The 13927-nt window shown below is 42.1% G+C and overlaps 1 protein-coding gene across 2 annotated transcripts in view; it reads right to left on the reverse strand.

Moving 5' to 3' along the window:
- Positions 1-2520: 2520 nt before the first annotated feature.
- EGFR (epidermal growth factor receptor) overlaps positions 2521-13927 on the reverse strand; it is a 160936-nt gene continuing 149529 nt past the window's right edge. The window contains exons 24-28 of one of the 2 annotated variants that reach the window (XM_063405734.1): positions 12012-12109; positions 11324-11491; positions 11183-11230; positions 10984-11086; positions 2521-9970 (exon numbers count right to left, since the gene is read on the reverse strand). In XM_063405734.1, coding sequence (XP_063261804.1) covers positions 9597-9970; positions 10984-11086; positions 11183-11230; positions 11324-11491; positions 12012-12109 — 791 coding nt within the window. In that variant the 3' untranslated portion in view covers positions 2521-9596. Of the gene's footprint in view, positions 9971-10983; positions 11090-11182; positions 11231-11323; positions 11492-12011; positions 12110-13927 lie in introns of both variants that reach the window. The other variant, XM_063405724.1, reaches the window with a different exon arrangement.

A 13927-nucleotide genomic window follows, 5' to 3' on the forward strand; every position in this document is an offset into this window, starting at 1 on the left:
TTTACAGTAACATGCACAAGGGCTTTTGAGGGCAGGAGGATGTCCCCTTTGTTATGATGCTGTCACTTGTACACTTGTCACCAAGGGGTATGGTCGTAGCCTTTGCATGTACATTGCCATGTCAGGAGTCAGCTCTGTGGTGCATGCAATTGCCTTGCAAGTCTGCTAAAACTAAGCTGCCAAAGAGAGGGATTAATTTTCCATTGGATCAGTGCAGTGACCCTTTCTAGCAGCATCCCATACGTAGGTTGAATTAAATGTACCATGAACCTGTACTCCAAATGGACTGGAAAATAAATCGCCTACGCAAGCTCATTTTTTCAGCCTGGTTTGCTGGGAGACCTATTTTAAAGCTTTGTGTGCTCTGGACACAGTTCCTTCCTTCCAAGAGAGGGCACCATTAGCTTTCCTTCTGGTGCTCTTTGAGGAATAGTCCCATAGAGGCTTTGCAAACTTGTGTTCCTTTTGGAAATCTCAAAGAACCGCAGATGCGCTCTACGAGTGCCACACAGGATGTCTGGCCACAGGAGCAAGGGCTATGCCTGAAGGATCCCACCACTGTGCTGTGCCAGTGCTGCATTCCCGTGACATTTATGCCTAGCCAGGCTTGGTTTGACCTAGCATGGCCTGGTCTCCATGGGCAGCAGTAGAGGTTACACATTGCTGCATTTCTTACCCATAACCAGTAAATTCACACAGAGATCCTCAGCTTTTGATGATTTAACAGGCTCCAAGAGCTAGGTGGGAATCTATACAACCAGCTGCGACCCTTACTAGCTGTACTTTGGCTTGCTAAATCTGTGCCAGGACAAACATTGCTAAATAAAAGCTGTCTGTGTGACAAGGGTATCCATCTCCTGTATCATTATTGCTCCTGTCTGAGAGGGACAGTGTCCAGCAAAGTCTAGTGCAATCCATAAGTCTGTGTGCTTTAAAAAAGAAAAGGAAAAAAAGGTGCAAACATACAATACATAAATACATACATACAATACAGGATAAATATGAACAACACTTACCATGCTATTTCTGAACTAGTTCAGTTTCAGGGCTCTAACCTACCGAAGAAAACAGTCTCTGAGGTTAACGCACACACAATGAATAACATTCCTTCTGCTCTCTTTAGAAAGAAAACAGGTTTTCAAGTAAAAGGATTTCTGCAACAAGAACTCTGGTGTTGACCTTCACACAGATGGTGCTTATTAGAGAGATTTCAGTTCCCAACAAACAATTTAAAGCACCACCTGATCTGCAATTCCATCTCCTCTCTCAAATAAACAGCACTAATTCACATTGTGGGATTGGGGCCTTCTCCGTTTATATTTAGAGATGGGCTCCAAGAAGGCCACCTCATGATGTGGGGAGCAAGATCAGCCCCACTGAGCACCCTGAGCTGGACAAGTTGCTTTGTGCCTGCTGTGGCAGTGGAAGCCCTCCTGGGGGTCTGCCGTGGCTCTGATGCAGGTGGGTGCTGACAAAAGAACCAAGCCCATCTCAGGCTTGGCTCAGCAAGCATGATGCCACTCTAAGGACTGCTGTTCCCAGCCCCCACCTTTGGCAATTGCAAGGCCCCTCTTTCTTGCCAGTCCCATGCCTGGTACAAACACTCCTTATCAAATGCTGCTGCAGAAGCATTGCCCCAGTCAGCAGCCTTAGGACAAGAACGAACAAGGCCATTTGTGACGAGTTAGTGCTGAAACCTGAGTGTCTCAGAGTGATGGTGAAGCCCGTCCATGTTCAGTGCTGTAGGAGGCATGTGGGTCTGTGCCAGGTGCCATGGTAGGTGGTCCAGCTGTGACTGTGGGCTGTAGGGCATTATCTTTTACTGTCTCCCTTGTACATTTCTAATGTGTTCTGATGTAATTATGGGGCATTCTGATAGTTCCCCAAAGGCTGGCTTTGTTGTTTTCCTGGGTTGAGGTCAGGAGTGCCAAAGGGTAAGGCTTGCTTAGGGCTGCTGTTAATAATGATGGAGCCTGTGGAAGAGCCTTGTATTCCTCTCCTATCTTTTTACAGAAATTTTCTATATCTTATCTTAATCTGCCATATCCTGCGCAGGCAGATAGGGAGGTTAAACTGCAGCTGTGTTTCTTTGGCTGTCTTCTATTCTTGCACCCTCTGTCACTTTTCTGTTTATTTGAAGTTGACTGCACTGAACCCAGTGGAATTTCTGAATGCTCATCCTTCCCAAACACCCACGCTTTTCTATACTTATACTATTCCTCATTTAAATTCCTCTCTTTTGGTGCTTTGAAAGTGGGATTTAGCAAGTCAGGGTCCTCATCTCTCTGGGGTAAATACAGAGGCATTGCTCTGCCTCTGTCAGATACAGACAACAGCAGTTTCCTGTCTGATAAGGACTTTTAAATCTACAAGTTGCTTTCTGATCTTCACAGAGGAGGCGCATAGATGTACAATGTATATTTTAATTTCCTTCTTGATACTAATTATTCTTCTTCAGAGCAATACTAACTTATCTAGCATCTTCTCAAGGCAGAAAATTTCAAAGTGGGAGGAAGGAAATCATGTGCCAGAAGAGCAAATATTTATTTAATTACTTTTATTAAAATAAAAATATCATGCATTAGTACTCATTAGACATTTCTGAGAACCAGTAATATGAAGATTAAGACTACATAATTTCTGCATAAAATAGGTTGAGCTGGTAAAACATGCAGCCTACATACTGGAAGGGACTGGATGGAAAGATGAAAACAAAAAAGGTGCTGTTGTGGCCTCTTTTCTTTTTTTCATGTGTACAAAATCCATCTATAAAAACAAAAAATTATTTCATTTACTAATTGTGATACTAGGGACCTATCCAGGCTGAATGCATACCGACAGTTCCAGCTCCTCTCTTCTTTACTGTCTTGCCAATGCAGTGTATTTTGCTCTGTTATGTTGAAGACCCTGCAATTCCTTTAATCTTTGTCTGCCACATGTTCCACCAGTTGGATATTAAACACCCATACTCAGGGTACACTGGGGCATAATTTGGCTGCTGTTGCTAACAGAATTTCTCTTCCTGCCTAGTATGATACAATAATTTAAGTAATCAGTGCGACTCTGGTTGAGACTTTATTTTGCCTTAGCTGCACACTTTGGAAATGGCCAACACTATGGCTTCATATGCCACACCACATGGATCAGCTTTTGAGGGATTGCTTTCACTCTGCTTCTGCTCTTGTCATTGAAGTGGGAACCTGACACATAAAACAGCAGCTTTTTTAGGGCCCTGATAAGCAGCACCTGGGCTTTCATATTGCACTTCCATTGGTCACAAGCTTGTCTGTATTATTGCTCACATTATGAAACTCCAGCACTGTGCATGCAGAGAGCCAAAGAGAGAGGAAAGAGTGCTGTTGCTAGCTTCACTAAACTCTGGATAAATCCCCAAGGTGACAAATTTTACCAGAAAAAAAAAAAATCTAGGTCCATCAATAAAGAACCCTTACTGTGATTTCTCCTCTGGCTACAAGCTACAAGCTAGCCACTGCTTTTTGTTCCCCCCAAATACAACAGTATATTACAATAAAAGTCCTCCAAAAATTAAAAACAATTAAAAAGAATAATATACACCTCATTTTTTCATCGCTCATATACAAACAATCTTTGATTAACAGTATAAACCATTAAACCATATAAAAGTCAAGAGTTTCTTATTTTACAAATAGTGCTTTCATAGTTGAGTAACTTTACAATGCTGTGAGGGTACCATCTGTATCTATGGATATATTGCTTGACAGTTTATTAAAACCAAGTCATCATACCTTATATTCGGTTGATTGCATCAATACAAAGCAGCCTAAAATGGGCAATGGATCCATAGGATCCCTGATTATTGTGAGGGATTTTCAAAAATCACTCAACATTAGCCTTTTTTTATACTGTCAGTGTAATCAATTTAAACATCCCATTTATTTCAAGGAGAACACTATTAGGAATGTAGGATTAAAAAAGCAATGTAGGTATGTAAGCCGAGCCTCCTACCATTGTAGACAACTATGATTATTCCCTTTAATAAAATATGAGGATAACATTGATGGTGGTTGCAAATGCACACTCTCCAACTAGCTTGTGGGAGGTAAGGAGAAGAGTCTGGATAAATTCCAGCCTGACTGGAAATGATGGACTGTATTGGCTGTGTAGGAGCAGCACCTTCTACCAGTCCAGTTGTTAGAGGCATTTTCGATTTCTGGTTTTCACCTTATTAATCAGAAAAATCCATTACTTCAAAGTGAGAGATAGAAAGAGACCACAGGACCTGTGCTGCTGCACATCCAGACAGCCCCATCTGCACCATGTTAGAAGATGACAGCAAAGCTGGTGAAGCACCAGCCCCAAATCTTGGCTGAAGGTGTTCAGCCTTCTGACTGCTGACTTCATCAGTGCAACACGTGCTGTGTCTTTTGCCAAGCAGGTCTTCAGTTGCCAATTTTTTCCCTTGGGAAACCCATTTTTGGATCCTGTTGAGGGCTTCGCTTGACCTATGGTACAGCCAACTATGACTGCACTTTTCTCTCCCTGCATAAAAAGAAGAGGTTGCACCAACCTGCAATTCAGTCCACATGGCCATGGTAATAGAGGTGGTCATCTGCCTAACACGAGACATCAAACACAGGCAGGAGACATGGCAGAAAGCAAAGCATATCATGGAAGCTCTGTGATTTCAACTCCCCTGCATAATTAAAGTAATACATAACAAAAAGTGTTACTGTTTTAAAGTCTCACTGCCTGCCTACACACTTCCTCACACAAAAAAGTTATTTCATCATGTCTCATCTTCACATCATCATATTTTTTCCTGATACTGAGCCAAAGTATCATGTATTTCCTTATTTTTTTCTTGGCTGCGTCTCTGTTTAGATATTGCATTAAGTGCAATACAGAGTAGAGGTTGTATGTTTGACCCTGAAGTGATACATGGTCCTGATATTCAGTTTGGTTTTCTATGGAGAGGCCTCACCCTCCTGCCAAACTCTCTTGGCTCAGTGGAGGTCTGACCCCCCCCTAATGAAGGGTGGAGCTCTGTAGATCTTTTCTATAAAAAAAGGCTGTGGAAGTGGCAATCAATACCTTATTCCTTTAAAGCAAGAAAACAAGACGTTACATCTTTGGTCCTAATGCAGCCCATTTGACAAGCTACTTGAAGGTGTCAAGTTTTTCTTTTGTATAAATTTTTTTTCTATTATTTTCTTTATTATTTAAAAAGGCTCCTTGAAAGTTGTAGGTCAGAACAAGGAGGGAACACTTACAAGAAGGAAGATAGAAAATGGGATCCCAATATAAAAATTTGAACCAGTGGTGATAAAATATTACAAAGCACTCTTGCTAAGTGTTATACACAGAGTCTGACATTTCATGAGTTTACAGTTTCCATCAAGAAGGAGGACACAGGTACATTTTCATTGTCCTGATTCAAGTGTTTTCTCATAGAGAAACTTTGGGGCAAACAATAGCCAGAGTACTGTAACTGCTCATTTGAGAGGCAGTGGTCATACTCATAGAAAATGTTCAACCCTGAATGTGAAAAATGAGCACTTGTCTGGAAATGCAAAGTTTCTTCCTGGCACCCTGGAGCACCCACAGAAAGACCAAGACACCTCAGACACCTTGTGATGGGACTTCTTCAAGCTGTTTGGGGTCCTGTGATGTTGTAACCCTAACTCCATCCCCCAGGGAAGAGAAGAGATACCCCCCTTAGTATGAATGCTATGTACATTGGTTTTTGCACAAGCAATCTCTGCAACCCCCTTCACATCAAGCTGAGATGAGGGACAGCAGCACCTGTACCTGCAGGAACAGTCAGTGGCCTCAGTGATGTTTCTGTGCAAAGTCAGCAGCTGTCTCAGGTATGGATTGATCAGCTGCAGTCCTTCCCTGGCATTATTCTCCCTGTACAAGCACCTTCCTTTCAAACAAACAACAGCATCACATTTTCTAATGCTAGAGCAGGCTTCAAGTTGTGGTGAGGTTGGTGAGATGGGGCATCACCCTGAGGCATTCCAGAAACCACCATCTAGTTCTAACTGCTTTCTCTAAAAAAGCTTACTTCAGTGTTGACTGTCAGCTGGGAACAAAAGCAAGCCCCTGGCCCCTGGATGAATTTACTTGAAAAAATCAATTGCAACATGAAGAAAATTTCCCGGGTCAACTCCCTTTGCAGCACAAGAAAACAACCCAAGGCCCACAGTGAAATCAAGTGTGCTGACACGACACACAATCACTGGAAAACATCAAAGTAAAATGAAGACTCTTGACTTATGTTTTCATTCACTTAGAAGTTATTAAAAGTCCTAAATTATTATTGCAAAAGGAGTTCTGTAATAACGACTGCTTTATGATAGATGCTAAGGACTAGCTTGTGTTTTATTTTGCCTTCCATGAGAAATACAGTAAAAAGGGAAATTTTATCTTTCTCAAGTGGTAAGACAGCTTTTAAAAGAGGCTTTGGAATGCCACATTTCCCTATTTAGCTGTGTCTTTAAAATCAGCCTTTTCTACCCACACCTCCAGCTGACCTTTCAAGTTATTTCTGGATGTTGATTTATGCTGCTTAACCATGTTCTCCTGTATGAGAACCTACAATCTGCTGGGGTCTCCTTGCTGTTTTATGTGCAGTGTGCTGCAATGGGAAAATCAGGACATTGCTGCTGCTTACTTGTTGGGTGGGTGTTTTTTTTTTTTTAATCCTGGTGAAAATTATTTGGTATATTGCTATTGTCTGTTACCCTGTGAGCATCACTCTGCATAGCACCTGTGCTTCCACCCACAGCCAGCAGCTGCACAGACCCATCTGCTTCCAGCGCCACTGCATCTGCCCCTGCAGGCACTACCTAGTTTTTATTTTTTGCTGGCTTTTGAATCATTACTGAGCTGTCAACCTCCAAATCATGGCTTACAGGATGCCTATTTACCAGAAATACTTCACAATATATAGTTGATCCCGCCAATCTGGAATCTACATTGGTACCAACAAATTGTGGTCTTAATTGTCTTTCCTACTTTTTTCATCAAAAACATCACATTTCAAGAGAGATGTTCTTTCAAATTTAGATTGCTTAATTTTTAGATGAATCTCCTTTTTTTCTAGCAATGAAGTGCTACTGAATCCCTCCTGAATTGTTTTAAAAGGGCAAGTGTTAACCTCTATTCATGCTACATAATGCTGGTGATAGAGACTGCTATTTCTCAGTGGCTTTCTTGTTTTAGCTAACAGATTAAACAGATCAAAATCAGTAAATTCCTTTGTGCAGTAGTGTTTGAAAGATTCTGTGGGAGAATATGCATGGTGTGACTTTCTAGTGTTCTGCTTGGGGACATAACAGATTCAGCAAATTGAAAAATTATCTGTGAATTCTGTTCAGATCTTTTTTTAGTTTTATGTACATTTCTGCCAGGGCGGTGGGTGGGGAAAAGCAGCGCTGCCTGTGTGCACATGTTGCACACTTGTGAGAGCAACACAACAAATCTGCTCTCAGGAATGCAAGGAGAAATCTGCTGCTAATTGGACGTGGGAACTGAATTTTGGTTACTGTTTTAAATACAAGCCACTGATAATCCAAGTCAAATATTGCATCTTCCACGTTGCTGTGTCTGGGACTTGGGCATGGTGAGACACATCTACTGAACAGAACGATCTCTGGATTCTGACCCAAATGCCACTTCACCCTGTACTGTAGTGGAACCCATGAGCCATACACATACAAACTGCTAATGCATGTTACTTAAAAAGGGCTCATTTCACGTGACTGAAGGTCTCCTTTCCTCAGTAAATCTGTAAAAACAGTGCTCTAAGGATTTGCTGCTTGATCCTGGACTTCAGATGCGATACATAAATTGAAACACATAATGATGTATTCAAAACACAGCAGTAGCATAAATTTGACCATTTCTTGCTACTTAATATAGACTACAGATCCTCTCCAAGTCAGCTAGCTTATGCTACCCTCAAGCAAGTTGTCAACATTCAAGTAGTTAAGGGCCTTTGTCCCCAAATGAGAATTTTCTTTCTGATCTAGTGGTTTGATTAAAATAGCACTGCCAAGCTGCTGGTGGGATGCATCTAAAGGACTGACTAAATTCACACTTTAGGCACTTTGCTCCTCCTACATTCATAAGAAATGTTAGTGATGGAATAATTTTATGGGTCACTGGAAAGAGTAGCTTCTTTTGCTGTGACTGATTTGTACCATCAAGCCAAAATCTTAGCCTTGCCTTGCTTGTCTATACCACACTAATAACCAGAAGATGATGCTGTATATTTCAAAGAAGCAGTAGGCAACTCTGTGCTTCAGAAGAGGGAGATAATATTTTCCATCATTCCAGATTATTCTTTCTTTCCTTAATTCATTCTCACTGCTCCTCCTGCATTGCCAGGATAGTAACCCCAAAGGAACATATAACCAGTCCCAGCCCCTGCCCCAGTGTGGGACAACAATTGGCAGTATTTTGCCTTGAAGTGAGTGAAGTGTACTACTTAGATATCCCTTTTCTTTGCCAAATGTATAAGGGAAAATTAGTTTTGCTTTGAGCCCCTTTAAAAAGGGAAATAAAGCTGCTCAGCTAGAGCTACCTGTGTTTCTTGCCTTAGTCAAGTTTAATTTAGTATAGTTCTTCCAGTCTGTCTTGTGAGTGCTCCAATTTGCCACTATTTGCATTTCCTTGACATTTAATTGAAGTCTGTTAAACATTATCTGACACTTCATTTTTCAGTTACGGCAACATCTTTAACAGTTTTGTTGAAGAGGAAAGGCATTTTGACAACTTGACAGCTGCGTAAGGGATCAGAACAAAAAAAATTTTGGGTTTGACCATCAGAAAACAGACTAGTGAGCACTTTATAATCATGTATAGGTGGCTTGGAGGCGTGTTCCTCATGTCAGTTTGTAGCAGTAGTGGTCAGCAGGTGATGCATTGTGCCATTTTGCTCCTTGTGCTAGTTTTCCCCAGACCAATCCACTCCATACTGCCCTGGGCAGAATCACCCATATATCCCTCAGATGCACTTTTCACCTTTGGGCCAAAAGGCAGTATATGGAGCCAATTCATAAAAATCTGGTGATTTGGAATAACAGTTTCAGTTCCAGGAGATTTGGAACATAATTCTTTTTCCTGCTGGTGATCTGAGCAACACTTAGCAGACGAGCAGTACATCTGATTACGAGCATCTGATCTTGTAAAAGATCCAAAAATTCTGTTAGAAACATTTATAAAAATACAGAATGTAGAAAGGAATTTGACTGTACAATGTGTACAGCTCTCAAGTTCATCCCAGAGTGGCTTTTTACCATGCTACCATTTGAAAATGAAAGGAATGCATCCATATTTCTTCAGTCCAGAAAGATCCTGCTCCATCCCAAAATGCATCCAAGCACAGGCTATGGGCCTCAGTTATTGCATGGAAACGGGCAAGGAAAGACCCAAACTACCATCAGACAGGCTTTGCAGTTTCAAAGTCCCATGCTGAAAAGCAGAGGTGCTTTTTGATGCATTGTGGTTGCCATTTGCTCTCAGCCAAATGGCTCTGAGTCCACTCTTGCAGCAGCCAACAGTTCACTTATCCAGCTTGCCTTGCTGCAAGAAGAAATTCTCTGTGGTCATGCTGAGGCTTCAATGTATTCACTTTTTGGTGCTGCTACCCTCAAGTACTCTGGGTTTTCTGCTGCAGGAACTTTCAGGAGACCATTGGGTTTGGTTTCCTTCGGTAAGAAGTCCTGCTGGTAGTCAGGATTGTCCAGATTTATTTGGTGGTTGCCCGCCTGGATCCAGTAAGGAGAGCTCTCAAAGACTGTCTTGGCCAGGGGAGACTGGTTAGTGTTGAGATACTCGGGGTTGTCCACAGCTGTGCTGTGTGAATTCTGGTAGCTGGAGTCTGTGGGGACCTTTGAGTTTGCTGTGAGAGAGAAGTTGTAGATTGGATTCTGGACTGCTGAGGCAGATGCTTGCTTGGGCACCAATTGGTTTACATACTCTAGAATAAAAAGCAAATAAAAATGAGAAGGAATGAAAGGGAAGATACAAAATTAATGCAGCCATTTGTGTCACTTGACATTTAGTTTCAAGACAGCTGCCACTTGCTCTTCGCACATGGCATGTCTCTGAACTTCCCAGAGTGGAAAAGAGTCAAAGGCAGGGATTGCCACTCTGGGGCACCAAACACACCTGAGGTTAACCTTCAAGAATTTTGTTTGCCAACCAGCAGAAAGATTGCTTGGACCATGAGACAGTGAGATAGCTACTGCTGATTTTAGTGGCGTGTGGGTGGCTGTGTCCCAGATAGTGTTCTGAAATGGCAGTTTGGGAGGTTAGCTGCCAGAAGCTGTTTCTCTGGAAAAAATGTTTAGAGATGAGGAAAATGCCTAGAAAATACAGGACTGGCAGTAACAGTGACTCCACATTTCACGTCAGTGCTATTCCTCGCAGGGCCTTTCACCCTTTTTAGCTATGGTATATTCTTGGAATAGTTGGTTGGGGGTTTTTAAGGACACAAAGCATCATGGCATTATCCAGCCCCATCTCCCTCAGTGCTCACTGGCTCTCTCTCTGACCGCCTACACTGCAGGTCCATGTGAAACCATGAACTGCCTTCTGTAGATTAACTTCTGAAAGCATCCATAAAGCTCTTTATGTTGTTGAAATGGTAAAGATGGTAAAAAAATCGAACCGAAAGTTTAGGTGCTACTTTCTCAAGTAGAAAAATTTAAACATATAACCACACACGCAAACTCCTTGCCTAGATGGCACACATGGCTAACATAAGGAATCTGGCTCATGAGGGAACAGAAATGAGAAATGGTCAGCAGACAGATAAAGGCTAGAAAAATGGTATGTACACACTTTTCCATTCCCCTTTACTGAGCCAAAAGGGTAAAAAGCATTTGAATTGCTTCATTTCTACAGAAAAGGAAGGAAAATGATGATATTTGCAAGCAAATAGTTTGTGAATGAGTAGCCATGGGATGGAAAAACAGGAGAGTTACTCACCTGGGGCTGGTAGGAAGCTATCATCTATGCTGTCCTCCAAGAAAGCCCCTGTTGGGTCTGAACTATATCTCTGGACAAAACTGTCTTCCCGCACAGGGTGCCCCTGCTAGGATGAAAGTAGAGAAAAACAGTATTGAAGGAACTGATTTATAGAAGCTGATCCACATAGGAGGAGTTACTCAAAGGTCATTCTACTTACCCCATTCCTGTCAATACAGGTTGTAGCAGAGTTGTTGCTGGTTGCACTCTTAAAAGACAGAGAAAAAAAATACAGACATTATGAGAAGCAGTTCACTCTTAAAATTTCATGTCATGTTTCCACAGTGGAAAATTTTCATACCAATGAACTCAAGAGAGGAGTGCGAGATGTTGAAGGGCTGTTGAAGAAGCCCTGGTGTGGCACGAGGTACTCATCTGCATCCACTATATCTTCCATGTCCTCCTCCTCCATCAGGGTGCGATAAAACTTGGAGTCCGTGGGGCTGGGCAGGTGCATCCTATCATCTCCCTGTTAAAATGTCAGTGTGAGACAAGACTTGCAGACTCCTTTCCAGACCTCATTCTCCCCTTCTCTCTGAGACAAAGTAATTTAACAAGAGGCACAAGATACAAAATCTTGATTCAGAGATTCACAGAATATTCTGACTTGGAAGGGACACACAAGGCAAGCCCAATGCTTAAGTAAATGGCCCATACAGAGATCTGTGAATTTAACCAGATTTACCTAGAGTTTAGGGGAACTTAGGCCTACAGTCTCAGTCCATGCTGCATTTTGAAGAGGATCAAACTCTGTTCTCCTCTCATGACTACAGTATGGACTATTTCTGGTCCTACACTGAGACCAGTACCAAGAAAATAGTGACCAGTCTTGACATTTTGTTTGTGGCTCTAGCTGAATGTGTTAAAACCTGGAAAGCAACAATAAATGTGGCCTTCAGTTATGCATATGTTCTCATATGCATTACTATTTACTCTGGGCCTCAGATGAAAGGCCCATTGGACATTTTCCCACCATTAGTGGTTAGTACCTGTATAACAAGATAGCGTGGAGGGTCACGGGCCATTTTTGAGAATTCAGCTATCAGCTCACGGAACTTGGGACGGCTGTCTGCATCGATCATCCAGCCTGCAGGAATAGCAATGCACAAACAAAATGGTTCTGGTGATCAAACACAGAGTTTAAAATAAAATATAACAGCAAAAAAGCAGTTCCATGCATGGAACAAAGAAAAGAGCTAACCCCTAAGGGACCACCATAAAGAGTTAATTCACCAGCCATGGGTGTGAATTTCAGCATTTAAAATGCAGATCTTGGCAGTTTGGGGAAGATGGAAATAAAACCCCATGTTGGAAAAGCTTCAGGCTGAGTCTGTCTCCTCTCCAGCTGGCCTGTCTCCATATGGGCAGGGAGGTCCCACCCGAGGGATAATCCCAATTAATTTGCTTTGAAAAAAGCTCTTGAAGGAGAGGAAGCAAACTAACACCAGTGGGTGCCTGCTGAGGTACAAGGATTTGACCGTCTGACAGTCACTGGAGTGCTTCATGAAGTCCTGGGTTGCCTACAGCAGAAGACTCCCTGTTTACCATATGTCTTCTAAAATTCAAAACATCCTCACTGGAGACATATTGAAAGATTACTGCAACTAAGCTGTATTTAATTAGTACACTGACTTCAACAAAATTAAGTCCTGACAGCTTAGTTTGGATCAATGCTAGAAGAGATTTCAAATATAGATACTGGAGGTTTTACGTGTGACATTAGTTAGGAAACTCATATTTTCTGTAATCAGCTAACAGATGAGCTGATCTAGAAACTCTTGTGTTTAAAGTTAAAAATAATAAAGGTCAAGCTTAGTGTGTCTAGAGGAACTCAGAAGAAACAGCCTATCTATATTAATGGAAAAATGAAGTGGTAATCTGCCTTCTGAAATCTGTATTAGACTAAGACATCCACATTAGACAAAATCTCATCATTTCCAGTGACTTTTTATGATGCTAGATATATGATTCTGCACTAATTCAAAAAGAAATGTTTCTTGCTATTGGACAAAATGGAATGTTTGGAGTTCACTGTTCTTGCAGGAGTAGAATCTGTTTCTGATTTTACCTCTAATTTGCCTATATTTAAATGCTCGTTTTTAAATTAAAAAGTTAGTAATTATTTTCCAATAGCTTTGAACATTTCAGCTTATACTTTCTGATTATAAAAGAGATGACTTCAGGGAATCCTGACCTCCTTCAGATAAAATGGCACAACTTCAATAGGGTCTGCACTGTAGCCTGCACACATGAGGTGACCAGAGCAGCAGAGATGTGCAGCTGAGTCCTGTGCCAGCAGGAAGGCTCAGACCCCAGATCCTCACACTCTTGACTTTAATTCAGCCTGGAAAGGACGGGCACACTCCATTGGCTGTGTTTTAAAAGCAACCAAAAGGTACTGGATTAGGTGCCTGGCAAAATGCCTCCTTTCAACATCTGGACTGACCCTAAGGACAGGGATTGAGTGTCAGGAGGGTTCAGAATCTCTGAGGATGAGTTCCTAGGACTTTGCTTTGGGGTCTGGGCTCCTCCCAGGCTAGGTGAACACTTTTGGATGCAGTTCCTGTGGCTCTGCTGAGCACAGGATCAGGCTCACCTTGTGTGGTGCTTGTCCCACCACAGCAGTATGTGGGTGTTCTAGGATTCCTCAAAAGTGCTACACTACAGAGTGTTCATGGTAGTGTGGCTCCTGTTTCAGGAACAGGTGCATGTCGCTCCAGTGAGAAGGTCTTAAATGCCACCTAGTGGGCTGCTTATCACATCCTCACAGACGTGAGTAGGGATGTGGCAGTCATGGCCTAGAGATGTGCAGGGAGCCAGGTAGTAATCTGACATTTAGTAAATAATATAGATGGAAAAGGGGTTTGAGGTTCAGAAGCCTTTTGACGTACCCTAAACTGGCCAA

This window comes from Prinia subflava, chromosome 1 (genome assembly GCF_021018805.1).
Source record: "Prinia subflava isolate CZ2003 ecotype Zambia chromosome 1, Cam_Psub_1.2, whole genome shotgun sequence".
In the NCBI taxonomy this organism is placed as follows: domain Eukaryota; kingdom Metazoa; phylum Chordata; class Aves; order Passeriformes; family Cisticolidae; genus Prinia; species Prinia subflava.